This window comes from Ailuropoda melanoleuca, chromosome 11 (assembly GCF_002007445.2).
Source record: "Ailuropoda melanoleuca isolate Jingjing chromosome 11, ASM200744v2, whole genome shotgun sequence".
Taxonomy (NCBI): Eukaryota; Metazoa; Chordata; class Mammalia; order Carnivora; family Ursidae; genus Ailuropoda; species Ailuropoda melanoleuca.
The window spans coordinates 6,826,289-6,838,906 of record NC_048228.1 but is presented as its reverse complement, the minus strand read 5'-3'; the positions used below and the strand labels follow the sequence as shown (position 1 = coordinate 6,838,906).

The 12,618-nt window shown below is 44.0% G+C and overlaps 1 protein-coding gene across 1 annotated transcript in view; it reads right to left on the bottom strand.

Annotated features, from left to right (window-relative positions):
• Window positions 1-871: 871 nt before the first annotated feature.
• The window catches only part of SLC25A33 (solute carrier family 25 member 33), a 42,027-nt gene continuing 30,280 nt past the window's right edge, over window positions 872-12,618 (bottom strand). Inside the window, exons 3-7 of the mRNA XM_034671178.1 lie at window positions 9,521-9,598; window positions 7,662-7,762; window positions 5,980-6,046; window positions 2,291-2,571; window positions 872-1,120 (exon numbers count right to left, since the gene is read on the bottom strand). Of these exons, the coding sequence (XP_034527069.1) occupies window positions 918-1,120; window positions 2,291-2,571; window positions 5,980-6,046; window positions 7,662-7,762; window positions 9,521-9,598 (730 nt within the window). The 3' untranslated portion in view covers window positions 872-917. The remainder of the gene's footprint in view (window positions 1,121-2,290; window positions 2,572-5,979; window positions 6,047-7,661; window positions 7,763-9,520; window positions 9,599-12,618) is intronic.

Below are 12,618 nucleotides of genomic sequence, written 5' to 3'. Positions count from 1 at the left end.
GGTTTTTTATTTTTTGTTTTTTGTTTGAAACACAGTGAACTACGGTATTTATAAACACACCTCCTGTGAGAATATAAGTGAACTGAGAGGTGGGCAATGAACCCCCTGTCATGTCCCTCTCCTCCAGTGCTAGGGACCCAAGAACAGGGTTAAAGACCTGACAGGAAAGGTCTATTATTCACCCTACTCCACATTCACAGCCGACACTTACAAGGTACCTGGGCTTGACCAGGCTTAACTTCTAGAAATTGGTCCAGGACTAAGACGATCGGTAAACAGTTCATTGAACTCCTGTCTTTGGTTCAAACTGGGGATAAAGGATAACTTTAGAAACATGCTTACAGTTTAAAATATTTAGTATCAGAAAGTTGTACTTATTTTTTAACTCAACAGCTTGAAGGCTTCAATTTTCAATCTGCACAAGACTTGGAAATGTACAAGTAAGAAAAATGGCTGGGAAGTCTGTCCCGGTCCACCCAGTGCCACCAAAATGTGACACATCTTACCTATTCAGCGGTGTAGTGTCAGATGAGAAAACAAGTTGTAGTTTGATTTTGCAGGTTTTCTCTGCATTTCTAGGGTCATGATTCACTGAGTACTTACTTATGGCACAGTGAACATAAAAGAGGACACCAACCAAATTTACACTTAAATTAAGTAGCGTGATTTAATTTAGCTGCTGCTTAATCCTGAATCCTCGTAAGTTAAAAAAACAAAAGTTATAATTAACTATTAACGTTAATGAATTTAAACCTTCCAGAAAACATGAATCCAAAAGGAAATGTCCAACGGGTGATACGGGCCACATATTTTATGGCCTTTCCTGTTTCAGTCTCAAACATTCTAAACATCAATGGAAAAAAAATTTCTCTAGACTTTGTCAATTTTATTCTTCTAGAGCACAATTTTCTGGCCCGTTACTGGGTACGGTCTTCTAACAGGTACACAATTAACTCATAGGTAGACAACACAATGGCAGTATTTGGAATCTGCCGGATGAGCTGGGCAAAGAGTCCTCTATAAAAGGCAAGGTAACCTTCTTCCCGGAAGACCAGCCGAGCAGTCTGGATAAATGACTTGTACTTGGTGCCTTCCTCCCGGAGCCGTGTCCTTATGACTTCTGCAGAGAGAAACACATACTTTATGCTACAAACGAACTGCATCACCAAGCGATACAATGAGAGATTTCAAAGCACACAGCTCTGTAACCGTCAATGCGCATCTCTGGCTATTTGCCATCGCAGCTCTACTTGGACAGCAGAGCCCTTTACGACAATGAAAAGTTGCGACCTTTTTAGAACATTTTGTAACTCTGGGAAATGGTAATTAGGGACATTACATATACAAACAAAGTACAAAATAACTTTTAAGGGATTGTAAAAGCTTACTTTGAATGGGACTTCATTTTAAGATAGTTTGTGGTTTTCTACTCCCAATTAAGCGAACGCTGTAATTTCACTGAAGGTGTAATTTGTATTAAGCACGGCAAATCATCAAGATTTTCTTTTCATGTACTTGCCAACTTCCTCTCCTAGTAAAACCCTTCTCCACCACTCTCTCCAGCTCAAAAGCTGCCTTCTGCATTTTCAGACCTTTGCACACCTGGCCCTCCCCGACGCAGGCAACCCGAGCATGACACCTGTCACTGCTGGACATGCTCCCGTCTCCCCACCCCACCATGGGAGGCAGCCCAACCTCTTTTCCCTGAGCCCTGGGGGGCCGCTTGGTGCCTCAGCACGTGACGGGGGCTCAATTACCTGCTTTGGAGTTGACCATGCACATTCGTCAGAGCTGACAGTGCAGCAGGCTTTTGAAAACAAAACCTGTTTTTCGTGGTACAATAAACTAAGCTATTCTTTTTTTAAGTAGGTCAGTGGAACATTAGGTCTCTAATTCCTTAAAAAACAGACTTAGCAAAGGAGCCTCACTCAACACTCCATTCAAAGTGGAAACTGAGTTTTTTTTTTTTGGTTGGCACCCACACCGTTTTTTTAAATCGAGTAATTTTAAATAAAATCCAGATTTTTGGCTTCTCTGAAAACATCCGAAGTTCTACAACACAGGGCCCACATTCTGCACGGTACGTTTTGGCCACGAGAAGCTGGAGCTGAACGGGCTTGAGTGCCTGCCACTCACATAACCGACAGCAGAAAGCAGTCTCACTTGTACTCCGTCACCTTAGCACCTGCAGGGACTTGCGTTCACTGTGAACTGCAGAAGTCCAGATATACGGACAATGACACCAACCTCACAGCTGTACTACTGTTCTGGAAGAAAAAGCAAAACATACCGTGTGGATAAGCGATGCAGGAAGCACATCCCTTAGAAATCGCAGCAGCTGCCATAAGTCCAAAAAAACTTGTGGAATTTTTCTCAGTCCCGTTTGTAGAAGAGGCTAATGGAGCTTCTTTCAGATGCTTCTTCAAACTTTCATAAATAGCAAAACAGATGATAGTTTCTGAAATTCCAGCATATGAGGCCGTTAATCCCCGGTAGAAGCCACGAATGCCTTCTGTCTGGTAAACATAGCGAGCACACTGGACCGTGTTCATCTGCTTGGAGCCTCTCACTCTGTGTAAAGATCAATGAAAAGCCGTTAAAATGCACACGCAGGAGGAGCTTGGCTCGTCTATCAGGCTGCAAAAAATGAGCACTGAGTATAAAGAGAAATTATATGGCAGATGAAATGTGTCTTCCCTGTCCTGCGCTCACGGAGCCCGGGGGCTGGGACACCTGCTAAGCCACAGAGCAGTATGTGCATCTGTACCAAGAGTCATGAAAACACGTCCGTAGCCTTTGACCTAATTTTGGAAAGAGCCAGACGGAGGAAGACATTCATCACAGAGGAAACTGTAACTGCGATATAATCAAAACAATCCCAATCATCTAAAAATAGGACTAGCATAGGTAAGTAAACTATGCCACACATACTGGATTAACACAGCTGTGAAGGCAGTGAGCTGTGTGGAAGTGCCTGCGTGGAGAGCAGGACACAACTGTGTGTAGAGCAGAATCACAATCATGGCACAAACCTGCTTTCAGCAAATGCCAAGGAAAAGCCTCACCAACATTCCGACTGGGCAGTGAGTGTGAGGTGCTTACACTAGTAAGCCTTCCTAACGCTAGTCTCCAGATGGCGTGTTTTGATTCCCTTATTTCTAAATTTATGAAATGACAGAACATCGAATAAACCACACTATAACTAATAGAAGGCCTCAGGTTCGCTGCTCCTGGCTCGTGATGGGAATTATCCTGAACAGCCTGATGCAGCGGGAACCCCAGGGCCTGGGGTCCAAGTCCCAGAGCCCTCCCTCGGGGCTGAAGACAAGTGTGTCCCCTGCTCCAACCTGTCACAACAGGCTCTCCCTTCTTCACTGTGTCTTTCCAAGGCTGCTTCTCTACACCCTGGCTGAAGCGACCAACTACACCACTGCCCTGCTTAAAAGCCTCTAATGCGGAGTTTCTCAGTCTGGGCACTACTGACACTTTCCACCAGATGATTCTGTGCCACAGAAGCTGTGCTTGCAGAGCTGGGAGTTTAGCAATAACCCAGCCTTTACCCATGAGATGCCAAAGCATCCCACCTAAGTTGTGACAACTGGACGTTATCTCCAGACACTGTCAAATGTCCCCTGGGGGGGACGGAGTGTTCTCCACTCCCACCCCAAACCACAGCTCTAATGGCTCTCCATGGCCCTCAAATTAGAGCCCAAAGCCAAACTCCAAGACCCTCCCAGGCTTTGAAGGATGTGGCCCCCCCTATGCATTTCTGCAGCCTTGGCTTTATATAATGCCCCCTCCCCCCCCCAGCACACGCACACACAGCACACTCCAACCATGCTTCCCTTCCTTCAGGTCCCCAGAAACGAATGCTTCTTGTCTCTCGATTTTCCTCATGCTCCGTTCTCAGCCTGAAGCATGTGCCATGGCCTCCTCCCCCGTTATTTTTCAGATGGTAGGGGTAGACATCACTGCCGCAGGAGGCCCTCCTGTGCCCACCCTGCCTGGAGGGGTCCTTAGCATTTCTGGCCCCTATTTCACCAGCCTGCAATTCTCTTTATTTTCTGCAAAGCTGTGAGCTTCTGGAAGGCAGGGCCTATGGCTTACTCCCTGCTGTTTACCCAGTGACTACTGCACAGCAAGCATGCAGTAAATATGCACTGTTGCAGGACCTGTTAACAGAGCCCACCCAAACAAAGCTTTAGAATGTCCTGCGGGGCGCCTGGGGGGCTCAGTCATTAAGTGTCTGCCTTCGGCTCAGGGCATGATCCCGGCGTTCTGGGATCGAGCCCCGCATCAGGCTCCTCCGCTAGGAGCCTGCTTCTTCCTCTCCCACTCCCCTTGCCTGTGTTCCCTCTCTTGCTGGCTGTCTCTCTCTGTGTCAAATAAATAAAATCTTTAAAAAATAAAAATAAAAAAATAAAAAATAAAATGTCCTGAGCATGGGAGTGTCCGGGTGGCTCGGTCAGTTAAGCATCCAACTCTTGATTTAGGCTCAGGTCATGATCTCAAGGTCCTGGGACCCAGCTCTGAGTCGGGCTCCGTGCTTAGCGGAGAGTCTGCCTAAGGGTTCTCTCTCCCTCTGCCCCTCCACCCCCTCACGCACTCTTTCTCTCTCTAAAATAAATAAGTAAATCTTAAAAAGACGAACAAATACAATGTCCTGAGCACGGAAGCGTACGAGGTAGACTGGAAAGCGTGCACGTGCAGGCTCTTAGCCGACTTGCATGTACCTGCTGCTGAGCAGGAATGACACCAGGACTGTGTGGGGCACCGCTGCAATGGGGAGTGATTACCAAAGGTTTCCAGGAGAGGGCGCTGGTCAGTAGCCTGAAGGACAAGCAGGTGTTCTTGAGCGACAAGAGGGGGAGAGGGATTCCCGGGGAGGGACAGCACACTCAAGGAGATGGAAGTCTAAAAGCACATGACAGTTTTAGAAAATTGCAAAGGACCTTGAATGTTAAGCCCAGGAGTTAGGATTTGACCGCGAGAGTATGCAAGATTCATCGAAGGGTTATGAGCTAGCCATCTGTTCAAAATGATGAGATCTGATGCATTCTCAAAGGTTCTTTCACACAGAATGGATGGAGGAAATATGGAATCCGAGACCAATTCAGAGATTTCCATGGTCATTTAGAGAGAAAAAGCAAATTAAGGCAGATCGCTGGCTATACATCCAGGGGGGCATTCTTGCTGCTTCTCTCTTTTCAGGTTGCTTACAGTTCGGCTCAACTAGCCAAAAGCTTCCAGTGCCCACACATATTTCCAGGCCACAGAGTTACACAAGGGTTCTTAGAATTCGATGACCATGTCCCTTATCACCATCACGTCTTTGAAATTAGGCTGATTATTGGGCCACAGCTTGATCCTGTTATTTACTGTATTAAAGAAGTATATTACTATACTGCATCATTTTAAAAAACAATGATAATTGTACTTCAACAATTGGTTTCCACTGCTTTCAAAAATATTACTCTGAGAAGCAACTGCAGAGGCTTCCCCAGACTGCCAAAGGGAATGAGAATGTTAGGAACCAGAGGCCAGGGCCAGAGGTTTGGGGCAGGAACCTAGTACATCCAAGGGACCCTTTGGAGGCCTGAAGGCATTTGCCATTTTACCCTTACTGGCATCTTCCCATTTGTAAAAGAGAGGCCATCTGGAGGAGCCCACAGCTCTTCAACTGAGGGTGGGGTCAGCCAAGAGCAGAGACCCACCAACTATCTGAAAGAAGTCAGGAGCAGATCAGGGGTCAGGTGGGCAAACTTCCAACCTCCCCCTGGATGTTACTTCTGTTGGTCCTCATCTCCCCACAATGGCTGGCAGCACACATCTCAAAACAAGAGGCGTTTCTACATATAGCTTACATTCAGACAAAAACAAGGATGGGGATGCCTAAGGGCTCTGTACACCTCATTTCATAACTGGAGTTGGGAGGAAGAAGGAAATTTCCATGGACATTAAGGAAAGACAATAACTTACTTCCGTTCTAGCTGCATCCGGGTTTTAACCATCCATATAGGGTTCATTAAGGTATTCGTGACAAAAGCTGGAGGAAAAAAACAACCAACAGAAAACGTCATCACTCAACGCAGTCCATGATTAAAGCTATTTCGTATGATAAACTTTAAGATCAGGATTTAAACAGCTTAGTAGTAAAAATGGATAGTAGGAAGCAGTTACATTTCCAGACTGCAGATGGAAGTTACAGTCCCCTAAAATGTAACGTCTTTTGATATGTTGGACCTAAAACAAATCTCTCAATTTTCTAGAGCCCTGTCTAGTCTTTCCAACCTGTAGGTGGTGCTGTTGATATTTCTGTAAATGCAATTCCTGTAATAAATATGGAAACTATTCTAAAATTCAATTTGTAAGCTTCAGGTCCAGAAATAATTTGGTTTTAAAAAGTTGGTGATCTAATCCAAAAGGTTAGCTTATATCAAACTTCAAACAGAAGCCGCTAAATCTCCATTTACCTGAATTTGAACATACACAGTTTAGTATCTCACTAATCATCTCAGGGAATTGGAAGTTTTAAAGACTGATCTGCTTACAGGAACCATTTTTCAAGTCTTCCTCATCTTAACATTGCTCATTGTTCCAGACCAACCAGAAAGAGTAGTACCATGGCATCAGCCTGACACATGGTGAGCTCGGAACACCTCGTCCCCTCCACAGTCCTTAGCAGATTAATTAGGAACCCAGAGAGTGGTTTATTTGCCAACAGTTCCTCTAAGTTAATTCTGCAAAGTCACAAATCTGATGACCAGCTTAGAGCTTACGGCTCACTCGCAACCACCCTCGTGGAGGGCTGATCCGTTCATTCTGCCGCTCCACATTTCTTCCTCGGAGCTCCGTATTGGGTAGAAACTCCTTTCTTGTGTGAAGCAGCTTTGCACACGCTATCTTCTACTTGGGATCTAGTAATTATGACTTGCTAACTACTGAGACAGGTTACCAGAACCTATTTGGAGCGACAGAGGCAAACAAAACCTTACAGTCTGGCAGGAGGCAAAAATGTTTCACAGAATGCCTGTTTAAGTTCTCTAGGATACTCCTCTATTACACAAGACATAAAATGATACCTAAAAAGACAGAGACTTCGCTCAGCAATCTACAAGTCTGTGGTTCTTTGCCAAGTATTTCCTGGGGAACAAGCCCCATTATGAATTTTCTATAGTAAGTGGAATGACTCCCATTCTACCTGATCTGGACCAGCCCTCCTAAAAGATCTCCTCCACAGCCCCGAGCCCTCATCACAGAATCTGGCTGTGGACAGAAATGCCAGCTGTCCACAGGGTACACTGGACACTATGGGGAGTCACACAAAAAAGCTCCATCTTTAAAATAACTTCATGAAACAGAAAGACATGAAAACGCAATAATATTCCTTTAAAAGAAACGTAACACTCACCAGTAGTATGCACGAGCACAAGTAAATTCTGAGACAGAGTAAAAGTTTTAGTTGTCAAAGAAAATGGAACCAAGTTACAAACTATTCTCAAACATTCATGTTTTATTAGTTCTAACATTAAGTGTTAGAAAAATGCTTTTAGATGCAAAAGAAGCAGAGAGCTAATTTCTAATTCCCGGAAAAAGCTCTTTGGGACAACACATGCTTTAGGAAAGTGAGAAACTTATCTCCACTCGCTAGGGTAACATACCTGCGGAGCCAGCTGAGAGAATATGCACAACATTACTGTTAGGCACAAAAGTGCCATTGAACTGCTCTTTGGCTTTGGAGTAACACGCAAAGTACACAGCCCTGTTTGAAGAAAGAGAGAACGCTACAGACGTTGGCATGGCACTAGATATGCCCCTCCACAACCTCTGTAAAATTTAGGAAAATAGGAGAAAGTAGGTTAACATGTAACCAAAACCTTGACCTCATCTGTAAAACCAAAAGCTGCCGCAGGCCCCTGCAGAAAGGTCCTGCGTGTCCCTCCGGAAAGTATGCAGTGATGGCAGAAGTGTCCAGAATAACGGAAGAGGAGGACACTTTGGTATTATACAAAATTCACTGATATACTTCATTCTGGATGTCAATTCTTTAAGCACCAAAATCTATACTAGAACTTTTAAAATTTGTAATACTTCTAAAACATACCACACTTGTCCTGCCTTACACTACAATGGGTATGTCAAATATAATTTGACTTTTTTTTTTTTTTTTGGATGACTCAGGGTCACATAGGAACAACCATCACAGGTATGTCTTCATACAGAGTTTCCGCCACTGAATACGCCCCCGCCTCCCTCAACCCACACCCCCCACCCCGCATCGCCACCCCCGGCTCTGGTCTGGTCTTTGCCTGCTTTCCCTCTTTTGACTTCTTTCTTACTGGGGCTGGGGAGTAGGGGCTGGTGGGTGTTTTCCCTGCTCCTTCACCAGCAATGCGAGGGAAAATGTTTCCTTATTTTGGCTGGCCAATGCATCATAGAATGTATTTTTTAACTTTGGTTCTGGACTACTTATCATTACTGCGTTATTTAACAGTATTGTTTTCCTAGGTGCCAACTGTTCTAAATGGGTGTGGCAGCCAGGAAGCTACATCGGATTAACAGGGTTACCAAATTAGCACTGTCCACAAGGAGATACAGCTCAATTTTATTTACTACACATATACAGTATGTCTGCCATCTATTACTAATGCGTACCCCATATAATCTCACAGACCAGTGCTTTTATTTTAAAATAGATGATACACATATGCTACAAAATTCTAAAGGAACAAATGGATTTACTAAGAATCTGAATTTTCACAACATCCTCAGGTGTATGTGTATAAACTGGAGCACAAATCTACAAGAATTCTAGAAGTTTTAAGTCTTCACCTTATAGAAAACATTTTCATTTTTGTTATGAAGAGTAATTCTCTTTAAAGTCTATCCAAGTATTCCATACAGTAATGTTAAGTATCCTACCCCTGCCACCAGTTCCCCTTCCAGGAGGCAGTTTCTAGAAGCAATTTCTTACCTACTTTTCAGAGGCATGCTACACACACACTGGCCTGTTCACTTTTATCAAACAGGCTTTCAAGAGATTTAAGCCTTGTAACAGAAATAAGGATGTTTTAAATAACGCCTAGAAGCCTTTAAGATTGCTTCAGATCAGTGCAGCCAAGTACGTATGAATCACCGGTGGACCTTGTAGAGTGCAGACTCTGACGCAGGTCTGGGGTACGTCTCAGAGTGTGCAGTGCTAACCAGCCCCGGGTGAGGCCAACACTGCTGGCCACGCACCGTATTTGAAGTAGCACATACTTGTTTAGAGAAGATTCCACGTGATGAGAACAGACGGATTTTCACTGAAGAATAAAATAACTAGAATCTCTGACACACGCATACACACACACACACACACACACACACCAAAAGACACACTGGTTGTCACTATTCCGTATGTCAGAGCATCTAGACAAATCCCATACAGAGGAAGAAACGGGCCGACCTAGCAGTACTGCGCTTCAGGAAGAAAGGAGTACTGTGTACCATGTGAGCCAGCGGAACGTTCAATGCTTACCTTGATGGCGCAACTCCAACCAAATTTGGACCCAAGCCTCTAAAAAGTGACTTTGGTCCCTCCTTCTCCAAGATTGACCTGAATAACAAGAGAAGATCTTTAAAATCCTTAGGCAGGGCCTATACAAAACAGTGAGGTGTCGGCCTTCGCATTAGCTCCGTGAATGCAGAACAGAATGTTTACCAGACCCCAGACTCTTATCTGATTATATTACAATACAGCTTCGGAAGGCTGAAGAATACCGCTTTCATTACTACAGTGAAAAAGCACGCTTCAAAAGCATCAGTTTGGCCTGTTTTCAAGAAGCCTTTTCCCTGGTTCATGACGACCGAGATGTTCAGGGTTTGTACTACGCGCTCTAAGTCAGAAAGAGCGTCTGGCAAAGCAGCTGGTCCGGGGAATCATGTCTTCATTACAACAAGATCCACTGAGAATCAGGTTCTGAGATTTCTTTGGATCCTATTTCTTTTGGATTTACTCCTTATTTCTAATAACCCTATCCTTCAGATCTTTACTTATTATAGAAGGGCCCCAATCAGGGATCTACAGAATAGGAAAACCAAAAGATTTTCAAGGGCTGGATGAATGTTTTTTAAAGCCAAAGCACAGGGGCGCCTGGGTGCCGCAGTCGTTAAGCGTCTGCCTTTGGCTCAGGTCATAATCGCGGAGTCCTGGGATAGAGTCCCTCACTGGGCTCCTTGATAGGCGGGGAGACTGCTTCTCTCTCTGCCTGCTGTTCCCCCTGCTTGTGCTCTCCCTCTCTCTGATGAATAAATAAAATCCTTAAAAAAAAAAAAAAAAAGCCAAAGCACAGTATCTCAAGCTGAAAGAGAATACTGCTTTTTCTTTTTAATTTTTAAGAATCATGGCAACATATACACATAAAAACTTACCATTTTGAAGTGTACAGTTCAGTGGCATTAAGTATTTCCACAATGTTGTGCAACCATCACCATCATCTCCAAAACTTTTTCACCTCCTTGAATTGCCATCCGTACCTGTTAAATACTAACTCCCCATTACCCTCCCCCTACCCAGCCCTTGGCAAACACCACTCTGCTTTCCTTCTCTATGAATCAGACTACTTTAGGGACCTCATAGGAGTGGAACTGTTCTGTATTTGTCCTTTTGCAGCTGGCTTATTTCACTCAGCACAGTGCCATTAACATTCATCTATGCTGTAGAATGTGCCAGGATTTCCTCCTTTCTTTAAGGCTGAGTAATGCTCCACCGTGTATGGGCCACATGTTGTTTACCCATTTAGCTGGTGACAGGTCCTCCAACTGCTTCCACTTTTGGCTACTGTGATTAATGCTGCTGTGAACATGAGTGCCCAAATATCTGTTCAGGTCCTTAGCTTAAATTCTTGGGGGCACATGCCCAGAAGTGGAATTGCTGGATCATATGGCAATTTCTATGTTTAATTTTTTGAGAATCTGCCGTGCTATCTACCACAGCAGCTGTACCATTTTACATTCCTACCAACAATGCACAAGGGTTCCAATTTTTCCACACCCCTGCCAACGTGCTTAAAAAATAAAGTGTTAATATGTTTTCTCATTGAAAGTGACTAAGGGGGGATGCCTGGGTGGCTCAGTCGGTTAAGCATCTGCCTTAAACTCAGGTTATGATCGTGGAGTCCTGGCATTGAGCCCCGCATGGGGCTCGCTGCTCAGGGGAGAGCCTGCTTATCCCTTTGCCTCTGCCTGCTCCCTCCCGCTCCCCCTGCTGGTGTGACAAATAAATAAATAAAATCTTAAAAAAAAATGACTATGGACTGTGTAGAACATTTTTTTTTTAAGACTTTATTTATTTATTTGACAGAGAGAGAGACAGCCAGCGAGTGAGGGAACACAAGCAGGGGGAGTGGGAGAGGAAGAAGCAGGCTTCCAGCAGAGTAGCGAGCCCGATGCGGGGCTGTATCCCAGGACCCTGGGATCACGACCTGGGCCAACAGCAGACGCTTAACGACTGAGCCACCCAGGCGCCCCTGTGTAGAACATTCTTTAGAGGCATTTTTCCGCTTTTTCAATGGCTCAATTTTCATGGTATCCAAGAGGATTTACGTTATGACACTAAGGTCCCCTCTAATTTCATTTCCTTCTCTCACTGCAGATTTTCTGCACTTGGTAATTAGTACCTCCAACCGACAGCATTCTAAGTTTATCTAGCTCACTAATAATCGTACTGTTGTCAAAAGAGTTTCTACAATTCTTTACCTTCATTACGACACCGAAGGTAAAATAAAATGGTGTCTTCCACTTCATGGAAAAGCTACTGGTGAAGTGAATCCTGCCGATTTTATTCTACCACCTTCCACTTTTCCCATAAAGTTTCTAGAAACAAAGCTGAAATTTTTGGTGAAGAGGTTAAGTTGATGTTTTGGTCCCTGGCATGCTGGATAATGTTCAACTTTTATCCATTCATAGTTTTCTTTCCTGTTCTTTCCTTTTTTTCCAGGTCAATGTAATTTTTCATGGTCTAGAGTCCCTGAATGTACAAACTAAAAAATGTGAATCTTAGCTTCTCTTCTTCAAATTTCTGGATGTTCGTAAAATATTTCAATTGCTTGAAAATGAAAGAATATATGTAAATGTAAGAGATATCCTCAAAAATGTCAGGCTAGCAATTAGATAAGAAGAAAGAAGTAAAAGGTATCGAGAATGGAAAAGAAAAAGCAAAAACTTTTTTTTTTTTTTTAAGTAGGTCCCATGCCCAGCATGGAGCTCAACGTGGGGCTTTTGAACTCAAGACCCTGAGATCAAGACCTGAGCTCAGATCAAGAGTCAGAGGCTTAACTGACTGAGCCACCCAGGTGCCCCAGCTAAACTACCTTTATTCACACAGACAACACAGTCTTATACATAGAAATACTAAGCAATATACACTAAACGATTACTATAATAAACAAGTTCAGCAAGACTGCAGGATACAAGATCAATATACAAAAATCAATTGTATTTCTAAACAGTAGCAACAAACAATCTGCATACAGAAATAAAAACTGAGGGGCGCCTGGGTGGCACAGCGGTTAAGCGTCTGCCTTCGGCTCAGGGCGTGATCCCGGCGTTATGGGATCGAGCCCCACATCAGGCTCC